Consider the following 13,520-nt stretch of genomic DNA (forward strand, 5'->3'; position numbering starts at 1 on the left):
TTCTGCTTGTGTCAAAGTTTCCGTAGATCCAGGATAATTAGACAGAAATTGTAAGCTTTGAAGGTAATTTTACTCCTGGAGTGAATCCATTGACTGTATTTTTGCTGATTTTGTTTTAAATTGAAAGATGAGCTCATCTTTACCAAATGGCAGCTAGCTCTCTCAACGCTGAAATTCTGTTTGAGCAAGAAATTGCAATTACGGCGTAAATTCTTATAATTGAATGACAATTGGCATTTTAGTATATGAAAACAATAACTTCAATCGTTCCAACTAACGAAACCAGCATACAACATATACCAATGCATAGTCAATAGAGAATACACGTAAATTACCTTTTCTTAGACCGTTTTTCAGCAGATTTACGTGTAAATGAGAAAAAAAAAGATAAAACCGTCTGGCTGAACGCGTTTCGACTTCATTACCTTTATTTTTTTACAATTGAATCCATGTTTTTCAGAATTTCCTCAATACTTCACACTTCACGCTCTCTTTTACAATTTTGTTCTTAAATCACAAGATATGCCAAAAATGTTAATGAAAAACTTTTCTTGGTATTTTTTTCGTTCATATTTACATCCTTTCGTATATAGTAAAAGTCAACAATAATAACTACGACTTAATGCTCCGGGTTACAATGTTACCCATTATATAGAGAGAGCAAATTCATACGTATGCACATGGTAAAAACAACACAGCGTATATCTAAGAAAAGCGTATATTTAGACAAAATTTGAGGGCTGTTTTTGTGAAATTCTTACTGAATTTGTAGATAAATTAAGGGCTTGGAAAAGTAGGTCTAATTTTGGAACTCGAGACATCTTACGAACATGTCTGAATTTTCTGACATTCGAGGGGATCGTGCGTTGGAGGAACTGAACAAGATTAAAATGAAAAACTTACATTTTCGTCAGAGAAGCAATGAAGGTTTGCAAAGTCCTGCAAACTTTGACTTGTCTGGATTAAATACTCCCGTGGACGAGTTTAGTAGTGGAAATACGCAGAGCCTGGACATTACTGACTTCCGCAGCTTCACACAACAAATCAATAACGAAGATTGTTACTCTCGTATAGAAAATGTTATGAGATTGAAATCTATGTACAGTGAAGCTATCAATGGTATATTTTCTGGGGATCCAAAAAATATTATCATTGTCACCAAACCAAGGAACCATTCGTTGGTATATTTCACCGCAGATATTACGAAATACTTGCTTTCTTCAACCTCTCCTGACTCAAAAGTGTATGTAGACAAACGATTAGCAAACTCCAAACGGTTTTCCGCAAGCGATATCCTGCATGATTTGGAGCTGCACGAAGACAGAATCGGTTATTGGACGCCTTTTATTTGCCTAGTGAAACCAACAAAGTTTGATATGGTCATCACTATTGGCGATAATACAACTGTTTTGTATACCTCTTGGTTATTTCAAAAACATTGTCCTCCTGTCTTGACTTTCTCAGACTCTGATATTCCTGGATTCTTGACTCATTTTCCCGTTACCGAATATAAAGAGCATATTCACCACATGCTTAGCAGCAGTGTTTCTTTACGCTTTTCTTCTCGACTGGAATGTTCGTATCACAAGTATGATTCAGAAACAAAACAGTACTCTCACATATCTACCAGTTATGTTCTAAATGAGGTTCAGGTCTCACGCGGTGAGCATCCTTACATCAGTAACCTGAACCTTTACAACAACTCAGAGTTAATGACGATCGTTCAAGCTGATGGGTTAATCGTCTCTACTCCAACCGGTTCGACTAATATGTCTATGAATGCCGGTGGCTCTCTTGTCCATCCTAACTTAAACGCTATTTTGATTACTCCTATTTGTCCTCACTGTCTATCTTTCCGGCCAGTGATCCTTCCTGATTATTCAGTTATAAACATTGAAGTTCCCTTGGATTCTCGGGCTACTGCTTTCTTCTCTGTCGATGGTCACAGCAAAACAGAAATAACCCCCGGTGATTACTTGTCCATCGTGACTTCACAATATCCTTTCACCACGATTCAAAACCCACATAAGCAATGGACAAAGGTTCTTGAAGATAAATTGCGATGGAATGTGCGAGAAAGACAAAAACCTTTCTCTAGAAAACAAAGTACGGTGTTTAGTAAAGACATGCATGATGATAAGTTTGATATCACTGAGAATTCCTATAACCGTGAATCTACCGAAAATTTGTAGACTGAATCTTCTACTTTGTTTTGGAAAGGTACCTTTGGACCTTCCTTTTCGTGTTTGTGTACCTCATTCGTTATGAGGATGTGATGATCTACGAATTTTTACATGTACCAGCCTTTGTATTATTTATGTATATATTCCTCTCTTTTCTTGGGTCCCCTTTTGGTTGTCGACAGGTTTTGGTTTAAAGTTTTTTCTTGTGAACAGATCCCTAATGATTTTCTATCCTATCTAAATTAACTTATAGTTCTATGCTGCTTTTACAAAATAAATTTTAATTAATTACATACTAGTTTCCAATGTTCTTTTTTCAGTTGTAACAAATTCTTAATAAATATAAATAAGAATCCACATCGTACGGTGATTATATCAGTAAATTCTATAAAAGGGGTTCATCCATAATACCAGCTTAAGGATGTCATGCTTAATTGATCACTCAATTTGAGCAATCGGTCTTACTAGACGATGTCCAGCGCTCGTTATCACTTTCAATTGACCTCTCTTTTCTAATGCTGCCAGTGAGGTTTCAAACTCAGAAGCATCAACATGTGTAGTACTTTGCTCGCGAAATCGAGTTAATAATTGACTAACCATAATCGTTTTGCCTCCTGCAGTTAGTGTAGAGACCAAACTACTCAGTTCTCGAACCATATCTTCAGAAACAAGTGTTTCTCTTTCATTAACGTATATAAGGTCAAGAGAAATTTTTCCTGTAGCAGGATCGGTAGCATAGTCTTTTATAGCAGTCTTAATTAAACGAGTAGCTTCCCGAACATCTTCGACCTCGACCGTTTCACGAAGATGCATCTTGGCGTGCGCTTCAGATAAACGGATCATGGATTCCAGTTGCCTAGTGGTAGCTGTAATACGTTTTTCTGAAGCACGTACGTCTTCTCCAAGTTTCCTCATATCAACATAGGCGTTAACAAGTTCTTTTGATGCTTCTTCTGTGATAATCGGATGTACGCAATTGCGAGCATAGGTAATATAACTCGTAAGAAACTCGATAGATAATACTTCAAATTCCGTAGCATTCTGTGGAGTATCCTCCATATACATTGAGACAATATGATTAGCGAGTTTTCTGTCTAAAGATTCATCCACTCGGTCTAAAATCAAATAAACCAAATCGAATCTTGAAAGCAATGTGGGAGGTAAGTCAATATTTTTTGTGACCGGAAGTTCAGGACTATATTTACTTCCTATTGGATTCGCACTTGCCAAAATTGACGTTCTGGCATTGAGAGTGGTAATGATACCTGCTTTAGCGACGGTAACCGTCTGTTGCTCCATAACCTCGTGAAGAATGGAACGTGTTGAATCTGACATTTTGTCAAACTCGTCAATGCAACATATACCGCCATCAGAAAGCACCAAGGCACCGCTTTCTAAGACTAGTTGTTTTGTATCTTGGTCGCGAGTAATATAAGCCGTCAAACCAACAGCTGAAGAACCTTTACCGCTAGTATAGACACCCCGAGGTGCAATTTTATGAACATACTGAAGGATTTGAGATTTGGAAGTTGAAGGGTCACCACACATTAAAATATTGATATCACCTCGATATCTAGGACTGGCACCCTTTTGAAAACTTTTGTTTGTACCTCCAAAGAGCTGTAGTAATATACCTTTCTTTACATCTTCCATTTCATAAATACTTGGGGCCAGTGAACGAGAGAGTAAGTCATACAAATCCGGTCGTTCAGAGACCTTCTTAATATTCTCAACTTCTTCATCGGTAATTCTACGGACGTCGTCAATTTGTGCAGCTGTGTCTTCGGCTAAGTCGTTTTCCAAAGTAGAAGGATCAGTACCTAAGCGCCTCCGATCTTGCTTTTTGATATGGACGACGTCTACATATGTTTTAAAAAGAGACTTTATTGTTCGTTGACGAGGATTCATTCGAATGGGGACACAACGAAATATACCTGTGATTTCTATACGGTCACCGGCTTTAGTAGAATCTACGAGTTCATCGTAGACGCAAAGGCTAACAGAATGTGGTGTCTGACCATCTGGGACAACATCAGGCGTCTCTTGTAATTTGATGACCTGCTTATCAGCAAATTCTGAGCGGTTATGAATCAACTGCATAGAATTTGTAACACCACAGATTTCTCTTGGACATTTCACTGGCTCCGCAATGCGACCTCGATCGATTTCCACTGTGACACTGTGTCCGCAAACCGAGCATCGGAAAAAAGCTTGTTTCATGTCAGGAATTACAGGGGTGCATCGTATTACCAAACCCTTAACAGATATCAATTTATCGATGTCACCAGGATTTAAATCGCGCATATTAATGGTTCGTTCCAAATTAAACGGTCGGATTTTGTAGATCCTTAGTTCAATGTCATTTAATATATCTTCAGGGGGATTGGTTCCTAATAAATCAAGCATTACATCTTTAATAGTCTGATCCATAATTGGAATAATTTCCTGAGGATAAGAGTATAACTGATTATAAAGCTTTTTCGTAGGAGGATAATGTCTCAAATCCTGCACGTCCAAATTGAGAATATCCAAACCTATAATACGCATATTTCTAAGAGCTTCTATATAAACAGCTTGTTCAGCATCAGGAGGAGGCATGGGATCGTTTCTGTATTCAGGTCGGTACTTTTTCTTGAACCCGCGCAGAAACCCCTGAAAAGAAGCAATACTTTCTTGAATTGAGACATTTGTTCCCCAAATGACACGAATGGTATCATCGTTGGCTTCACTGGTAGGTTGGGCTTGACTGAATGTTAAAGCATCTGAACCCGAGAACAGCAGACTGCTAGGAGTAGCAGCTCCAATTTTCTGAGGATCAACTTCTCTTCTGGAAGGCGTTTTCAAGTGTATACTAGAATGAATATCACCACGCCTTGAAGATTTAGGAGTTCGCTGTGAGCTCCCAGCTAAAAATAAATCATTATGCTGAGAAAGAGGGATAGAACGAGAGCTATGAGGAGCCTGAGGAGCAGGTGAACTAGATTCAAATAATAAAGGAGAGGAAGCGACTAAAGCTATGTTAGGTTTCCGGGCAGAAAAATAAAGACTTACGAGATGTACGCGTTTTGGTTTTAGGAGTTGTATGCTGAGTAGAACCGGGGGAGGAAGTTGGAAAAAACAGTGGAGATGAGTCCATTGCTTCCCTAGAAGAGCTATTAGCTCGTTTGGGGGTTGTTGCTCCTCTGCCCTGGTTGCTTTGCTGGCTCGAGGACATGTTGGTAGTGGATAGAAAGGAATGTCAACAAAAGCGATGAAAAGAATCAATTATGAAGTTAATAGACGTGTGAATGGTCTTTGCTTTGTTCAAGCATAAATTTCATTTCAAAAAAAAAATTTTTTTGACATGCAGGTTATTCGTTTTAGCTGAAATATACAAGAAAAGGTTATAGCAAATGGAATAGTAACGCTCAGAGATATAAATTTCTTGTATTAATTTAAGTAAAACTACTATTTCAAGCTGAACACATTTCTTTCCAGACTTGGGAATAATTCGAAATGCTATTCAAATGCTTCATAATGAACACCTAATAGAAAAGCTTCAAAGGATTTTCGTGAATTCATAAAATAAATAGTACTAAAAGAAATTTTTCTGTTATTTTAATTTCTTTCTTTCTTTCTGCTAATGTTTATGTATTAGTAAACAAAGACAGTTGTACTCAAGTCTGACAAGCTGCAGAGTAAGAAAGGTTAGAGTGAAAGTTTCATTATGCGTCTGAGAAAAGTTTGAGTACACATAGTCCTTTATGAGTATTCCTTAATGCCGTGGCAAGCCTTAATAATGGGAACAGCATCATTGTGAAGCGAAGTAAAGTAAGTAGAGTGAAACCCAGAGACAGAATGTATCTTGAAAGCAATTTGCTCTTAACTATTAAGTAATCAATAGTCTTTGACTCATCGACTTGACCAACAAGCCTGTATTAGGATCGCTTCTTTGCCTCTATGAAAAGGCACTTTCGTAACAGTTGGATTCAAATATCCGCCTTCTGTTTAAGAGCATCAAATCCAGTAGAATCTCCTTTAATAACTTAACGGCTTCTATATTTTTATAGCTGAAACCTGTTCCTTTTGGACCCAACTCGAGACATCAAAGAGTCGAAAAGAAGAATACCATAGATAGTTAAATATAACCATAGAAATATATATTTAGATACATTTAGCAATGTAGTTCAACGAATGTACTTTCGTGGTCAATACATGCCTCCATGCTCAATGTTTTTGGAATACCCAAAAGCCAACACCTGCGAAACCTCAACAAAACAAATATTGACAGACAAAAAAATATATTTGATATCAAAACCAAAGATGGAAAGTGTTTTTGGAAGAGTTAGGAATGATCAAGCAGAGACAAGAAAATATGGAATTATCAGCATGAAAGCTGGCAAGTTAAATCGCAAACCTGGTACAAAAATCCTGCAAGCAGATCATCGTAAAGGGTAAGGACACTGACAAAAAAGCAGTTGAAGATGAATTTATCTTTGTTCTGTGTATTTTTGTGTTTTGCCAGCATCGTCATTTATAAGTACGATACTAATAGTCCATCAGTATCCTATACCTACAGCTAGAGACAGATGAATTGCTTCATTTTTATTGGAAAGAGAGATCTAGAAACTCTACGGATATAGAAGATGTAAGGAAGAATGCGATACGGAATGATATTTCCAGTATTAATTATTTTCAACTGAACTTTTATAGAATGTGCACTCTGGAGGGTTCAAGTTGCTTAATTGTGTCTATGGTAATTATTAACAGTTGTTGGGTTAGGATTTTATTATATTTCCGGATGAGGCCGATTTCATAAAAATTGATCAATGTACCACGGGTCGTGTATATGCTCTGAGATTTAAATCATCATCTCAAATTCATTTTTATTGGATGCAAGAATATAGTGATGAAAAAGATGAAGAAACGGTTTCATTAGTAAACCAATTGATTGCTGATCCTTCCAATGTTACTAGAAGCATTAATGCTAGAAATAATGCATCCAGCCGTAGTCGTAGTATGGATGACACTTCGTCTGCAAACCAATTTTTACAGCTATTTGGTGCTACTAGTCAAGATTCTCTTCAGGATTTCAACTGGGAGGTGTTATCGCCTACTGCTGAAGCACCTGGGTTTCTGCCTCGATTTTCGCCAATGAATGAATCTGTGAATCAACTCCAACCTACTAATGACTCTGCTACTGAACCACGAAGAGAAGGCGAAACAGCTTCAAGCATGGAGGATACCTCGGGACCTGCATTTGATGTGAATGAAGATTACTCTCGTTCTCAAACATTAGACATGCTTGAACAATTATCTGGTTCTGTAGAGAATAGTACGACTCCGGTTGAACCTTTTGCAATGGATGATGAGATGTATCGGGTGGTTACACACCCAAGAATCTCTCCTAAGTTGTTCCCTCATGCTCCTCCAGAGCTTATACGGGATTCTAGGAAAGATGAATTGTCACAAAATCGCGATTTTTATAAGCATTTCTCTTCTTTACAACATGCAATTGTAAAACCAGAGTTTGAGTCTTTGCGTTCGCGTTTGCAAATTTCATCCGATCAAATTTCTGGTCCTAATGGGCTTCAGGAGCTTTTGAAATCGATTTATGATCGCATGGTCGCTGAAGGTGTAATTGTAATTACTCGTATAACCCACACAGATGAAGATGGAAATAGCATTGGTGATAGTGAAGGGGGTGGCGATCGTAACCAAGACCAGGACTTGGAAATGGAAGAGAGATCTTAATCAATGATTTTTGTATGACGATTCGCTTGTAACGTTTATCTATATGTCCATGCGATGGATAGTTTTGGGGTAATAAGTCGTCTTTCAAACAGGCACTTATCAAATTTGGTTATGTATTCCCACAGAACTTTTAAAACTCTAGCTTTGCTTCTATGACAATATACTCTTGTATAGTTATCCTTATTCTTACAAGTATGTATATTTACCTTGTATATAGCGTATGTATGCGTTTGGGTTCCCGCTATTGCATTTTAGCAAAACTTATTTTCTATTCCTTACTCCTATTTCTTACTGTCGTATGATTGTTTTCCATTTTATAGGAAAATGTGGAATTTCATTTCTGCAGAAAAATCAAGATTGCAGGTATCTTCTTTGAATATAAAAAACATTACTTTTATCGACAACAATTTCATGACATTCTCACTATAGAAACGAAAAATTCCTTGAATAATTTGCTTCAATTCTTAACAAAAAGAAGATTTGAACTACTGTGTATTTTTGGTGGTTGTCAATGATAATCAATAATAAGTCTAAGAGTATGGGAATCGAATATTGCAGCACAAAACTCTTTCAGTGAAGCCTTTTCACTGTTTATTTTGGAGATGAAATTCTTTCGAAATACTGTTTTTGGGTTTTTGACGCTAACTACGCTAACTGGCAATAAGTATTCTCTCTTGATATCTTGAAACTTTTTCGTTTTCTTACAAGAGTGGTCCATAAAGGAACAACCGAAGTAGCAAATTTCAAGGATAGGAACAGAAAAAAAAAAGAAATTCAAACCCTGAATGTCTCAAGTCTTCAACCTAATATTGTATTCCATTTCATATGCCAGCACCTTGTTTATTAGTGCAATGCAGTGAGGAATTTGAGGTTCGTTTGATCCTTGTTTTTTTGAAGGAAACCATTTCACCAACTCAGTTGTCCTTGAAAATAATACATTCTTTAAGTCGCCTAAGATGAAACTTTCTGTTTATTTTGTTCCATAAAAAGAATCTATATCCATTTCATATGGGATTGATAGGTTTGGAAGATAGAACCCATAAAAAGAATTACCAAGCTACAGTGCAACAGTGCATATATTTTTAGCGAATTGTAATGACCTATGAAAATCAAATTACGTTCTCCTGAAACCTACGGTCTTACACTTCCCGTATCGTTAATCAACAATGTTTCGAATGATAACGGGAAATGACATCAGAGAAGGACAAAAGCAAAAGGCATTTTACAGGAATTTCTTTTTTTTTTGATGAATATTTATTTCTTTTTTAAGAATATTTGCTGCTTTTTGGATCGCCACATCTAACAGTTTCAGTTCACTAAGCTACTCTAAATCGCGATTCAAGTAGCAACTTTGCTCAGTATGAAATCACCCTAGACAGTGAAATCGTCAAATAAACTATCTGTGAATCATTTTATGGAAATAAGGCTCACCAATGTGTGTCATCTTCCGTAGCCAGTTACGCAGATAGAAAAGGCTCGCTTTTCCAGCTTTGTTTCCTTAACTTTTCCCATTACTTAGGAACTGAACCCAAGGATAGAGTCAACTCAATCACCCGTTAGCGGACTCAATTTATTCACAGGTATGAAGAAAAAAACTAATGAAACGTTGACAAAAGTAGTCAGATTTTGCTTCGCTCTTCAGTTGTAGGAACTTGCTTCAAGTCACTAACTAGGGATTAGATTATACAATTCTTTGCTTTGTGTTTGTGTGAATTTCTCCTCTACGTGGTTGTTTCTTAGCATTTATTGTGATACAACATGTTTTCTCAACGTCTTACCACTTTCAAGAGCTTTCCTCTCAGCAAATCGTGTCGTAACGTCTTACGCACAAATCCATTGTTCGAAAGTAGTGCCTTACCAAATCGCTGGTATTCAAATAATTCCACAACATCAGGCAGTGATCAGCCTCTTCATCGCATACCCGCTGAAGAGGACGCAATTTCTCCAAAAGATAATGCTAGTCGTGATAATACTACCGATTCAGAGGCTTATGTTCGCTCCGATTGGGATAATACGCCCATCGAAGAACTAGAGCGAGAGACTGCCATCAAGAGCAAGCATCAACGTTCTGAAAATATATCCGTCAACGACAGAAAGAGTCCTCCTTCGGTCGATGAATTATAAAGATTGCTGCCGCCTAATTTTTTCTTTGTAAGTCTTTGCGCTACGATGTTATGTTTATGAAGAATTATGATTGAACTCCTTTTTTAGCTATGGAATAATGAAAGGACCTTTTGATGTGAACGTTTTAACAAAAAATTAACGAATGATACACTCAAGAAATATTCAATAACGTATATAATCTCATCTCATATACTTTTCCACATACAGCAGCTCTAATAGTTCATTCATTCATTCCACCAATAATTAATTAACAAAAGTTATTCGTCATGGATCCACATCCAGTAAAACAGGTGATCACATATTAAGTTATCCACCTTTCGCTTCTTTTCTTTTGCCTATAATCCTTCTACTTTTTTATCTATTAAATTCTTTTTTGGAAGATCTACTTATACCAGACTAGCAGTAGCAGTAGCAGTAGCAGTAGTAGTAATAAGAGGAGAAGGAGGAGATATAGCAGCAGAAATAGCGATCTACCTTATAGAAACTCTATGTATACAATCCTTTTCTCCAGTATGGTAACTGTCCTGTACGAGCATAAGCAACACCACAGGCATTACACAGCGACTTGTTTCCTTCCGGGCCACGACGCACGCAAAAAGTTCCTGTTCCCAAAACATTGCACCATCTACATCGCCAACGTGGTCGCTCTTGGTCCAACAGAGTCTGCGCATCAGAAACAGAGGCGCTAGGAAGATTTGTCGTAGCCGTCTGAGCAACCATACTTCCAGTAGCTGCTGCTCTCCAACGCTCCGCTGAAACATCTGCCGCATTTCCGCCAAACTTCGAAGCATCTCTTCTCCATTGTCGAATCATATTTTCTTTGTTGGTTTCATTTCGTTTTGCTTCTTCCAAACTTACTGTTTCCAACGTAGGTTGCCATAAGGCTCCCATTGTAGCCATGTCCTGACGAGGTCCAGCCATCGCTCCAGGCACGGAATCGTTATCATAATCCGGTAAATCTCCTTCACATGCATCTTTTTTCAACTTAAGTAAATTTTCATGGATTGCATGTGCCATTTCGGGCCGGAACTCACCTGCCAGTCCAAGGTCACTACAAGTTTGGGTGCTAAAGTCCTCTGGTGTCAAATTACTTGTTAAATTCCATTCAACCTGATCATTGTATGCATGCTGCGACAGCTGTAGTTGAATATTAAACACGACCAGCATTTCCTGCCCTTGAGGCATAGGTACTTCAGCTACGGGTGCATATTCTTCAATCTGCGTCCGAATGCTTGAACTAATTTGAGGTCCAAATGAATTTGCTGGAATGTCTAAATCCATACATAGAATTTGAGCAAACGTATCCGGTGTCATCACCTGTTCATTCATGTTCCACAAAAACGTATCCCTCAACCGAAAGTCATTTGTCAATTCAATATCTAGTCGTATTGGAACATAGACATCCCTTTCTTCAGCAGCAAAGCGTAGTTGTTCATCTGTGAAGTATGTATGTCTTGTTTTTGTTGCAAATTTCGGAACAATTCTTTTTCCTTTAGGACGTTCAATTGGGAAACCTTCTTCATCTACCTTGAAATTTTCCTCTTCTTCTTCCTTTCCTGAAGGCTCAGAAGGAAGCTCGAAGTCATCACCTTGCTCAAAAGCCGCGTAATTAACTACTGGTACATTTCGAAGAGAATTTCGCCCTGTATACGAGGTATGTGACCGTGTTGAGACCGTAACATTTTTTTGTAATATAGAAGTATTCCCCGTTCGAAGTCGAGCATGGTATGTGGTTTTGCAAGCTTGATTCATCAAGTTGATGAGATTTTGTGGTATGCTTAGGGTTAAAACTGTCTTCCAGAGTACATCAATCTGAGTCGATCGAATACATTTTACGAAAAAGAAAAACTATTTAAACCTTTTTTTCCTAATTTGCAATTTATCCCATTAATTGTTTTGATGCTGTCTTACTGTCCATGTGGCCCGTACTCCATCGTTCATATATGACCGTTGTATTCTCACAGCCCTTAATTAAACTTAATGACTAAAAGAATTGAAAGCTAAAAATTTCTGAACTTTTATGTGTACACATTTGGTAGGAGTTTTCACAAGGTGTGAATGCATCATTGATCCTATTTCATATTTGCCATGAATAAATTTCTACTTTTTTTTAAAAAAAATCAAAACCCTAAATATTAGAAAAATAAAATAAACTTCGGAGTATGTCTAAAGGAGAAAACGAAGGAAAGATGCATGCCTATATTATCCATAAAGTATACCAAGAGAATATCATGTATAATAGGTACTAGGACGGCCCTACTAGTAGGAACGTGAAGATACTATTAGATGTAGCAGTGTCTAGGAGAGAATCATCAAGTTACGTGAGCATTGAATGTTGTTCTCCATATTCTTGATTCTCAGCTTCCAGTCCTCCTTCTTCTTCATTTTTATCAGAAGTTTGTAATTCTAACTGGTCACGAAGATCCTTAGCCAGGTTTCGTAGCATTGCATATCCAAGATGCATCTTTCCAGAGAAATGATCTGCCAATCGTCTATCATTATCCAATCGAGACAGATATGCACTACAAACATCACAAACTTGCAGCTTTTGATGTGTCGTACCAGCTTGACTGGGGACTTCATTCATAGATATCACTTCTTGATGCAACTCCTGTCTATGAGTTCTCAGACGACGTAGCTCGATATAATGTTTCATAGTCTGGTTGACACGTCCTTTCTGCGATAAGGCTTTCATTTCCTCAATCAAAACTTCGATGGAATGGTCTGTATGAGCAATTTCACGCATCAGTTCATCCGTTCGTTCAATTTCCTCTGTGGTTTTTTCCTTTCTTGCCTCAGCAATATCAATTCTTCGATTACATTCATCTACATGTCGTTCCAAATCTTCCAAATAGTCCCATTCGTAACCATAACTATGCGAGTAGCTGGCTCGCTCATAGTCTGACTTCAGCTTGTCACTATGGATCTTGGGGCATGGGCCTAAATCCATTTTTGTGTTTGTAAAAATATCATGAGGACATATTCCACATAAGAAACTTCTGCATACTTTGCGATCAGTAAAGTGAACTTGGCCTCGACTTGTAAAATTGGAAAGGTTACTTCCCATAAGCTGTTCAATGATTTTTCTTTGTTCGGCAGCCATTCTTTAATTCAAATCAACTCAATAGTCAAATTCAATCCAAGTCTATTCTGTGTCGACAATAACTTTTATTTTAAATTCTTTCTTTAAGTCCCCGTTCCTGTCCACTCGACTATGCAAAAGTTAAAGAAATATTAAATTGTTTTTTTTTCAACTTTTTTTAATAAAACGTGAGTCTCATATAATAATGCCGTTAAAACGTTCACAGATGTTTCTTTCTGTCAAGGAATGCTGAAGCAAGAAATGAATCCCTGAAATAATAAAAGCTAGTTTGCAAGATAAATAATTAATAATTATAGTTGTTTATGCAAGAAAAACGAGAAAGAAATCCAACGCGGCAACTATAAGAAGTTGGTGAAATCGAAAGCGACTTTACTATT

At 37.4% G+C, this 13,520-nt stretch overlaps 6 protein-coding genes across 6 annotated transcripts; 3 read left to right on the forward strand and 3 right to left on the reverse strand.

The window, feature by feature from the left end:
• The first annotated feature begins 121 nt into the window (after positions 1–121).
• SPOG_03258 (NAD/NADH kinase) lies at positions 122–2,534 on the forward strand. The gene has a single exon (XM_013169671.1). The coding sequence runs from the start codon at positions 831–833 to the stop codon at positions 2,190–2,192; it is 1,362 nt and encodes a 453-aa protein (XP_013025125.1). The 5' UTR covers positions 122–830; the 3' UTR covers positions 2,193–2,534.
• On the reverse strand, positions 2,398–5,492 carry SPOG_03259 (MCM complex subunit Cdc21). The gene is made up of 2 exons (XM_013169672.1): positions 5,235–5,492; positions 2,398–5,191 (listed from the first exon to the last, which is right to left on the reverse strand). Exons 1-2 carry the CDS (start codon positions 5,395–5,397, stop codon positions 2,622–2,624), a joined length of 2,733 nt encoding a protein of 910 aa, XP_013025126.1. The 5' UTR covers positions 5,398–5,492; the 3' UTR covers positions 2,398–2,621.
• An 881-nt stretch (positions 5,493–6,373) lies between these two features.
• SPOG_03260 (19S proteasome regulatory subunit) lies at positions 6,374–9,410 on the forward strand. The gene is made up of 3 exons (XM_013169673.1): positions 6,374–6,616; positions 6,726–6,810; positions 6,945–9,410. The coding sequence occupies exons 1-3, from the start codon at positions 6,378–6,380 to the stop codon at positions 7,914–7,916; spliced, it is 1,296 nt and encodes a 431-aa protein (XP_013025127.1). The 5' UTR covers positions 6,374–6,377; the 3' UTR covers positions 7,917–9,410.
• Positions 9,341–10,398, forward strand: SPOG_03261 (uncharacterized protein). The gene is made up of 2 exons (XM_013169674.1): positions 9,341–9,496; positions 9,597–10,398. Exon 2 carries the CDS (start codon positions 9,675–9,677, stop codon positions 10,038–10,040), a length of 366 nt encoding a protein of 121 aa, XP_013025128.1. The 5' UTR covers positions 9,341–9,496; positions 9,597–9,674; the 3' UTR covers positions 10,041–10,398.
• Positions 10,189–11,981, reverse strand: SPOG_03262 (RSC complex subunit Sfh1; the record flags this gene model as incomplete). The annotated part of the gene is made up of 2 exons (XM_013169675.1): positions 10,189–11,852; positions 11,952–11,981. The coding sequence occupies 2 exons, from the start codon at positions 11,979–11,981 to the stop codon at positions 10,527–10,529; spliced, it is 1,356 nt and encodes a 451-aa protein (XP_013025129.1). The 3' UTR covers positions 10,189–10,526.
• A 118-nt stretch (positions 11,982–12,099) lies between these two features.
• Positions 12,100–13,497, reverse strand: SPOG_03263 (U1 snRNP-associated protein Usp106). Its single transcript, XM_013169676.1, has one exon. The coding sequence runs from the start codon at positions 13,141–13,143 to the stop codon at positions 12,358–12,360; it is 786 nt and encodes a 261-aa protein (XP_013025130.1). The 5' UTR covers positions 13,144–13,497; the 3' UTR covers positions 12,100–12,357.
• Between the last annotated feature and the right edge of the window lie 23 nt (positions 13,498–13,520).

The sequence above is a fragment of the Schizosaccharomyces cryophilus genome (assembly GCF_000004155.1).
Source record: "Schizosaccharomyces cryophilus OY26 unplaced genomic scaffold supercont4.7, whole genome shotgun sequence".
Taxonomy (NCBI): Eukaryota; Fungi; Ascomycota; class Schizosaccharomycetes; order Schizosaccharomycetales; family Schizosaccharomycetaceae; genus Schizosaccharomyces; species Schizosaccharomyces cryophilus.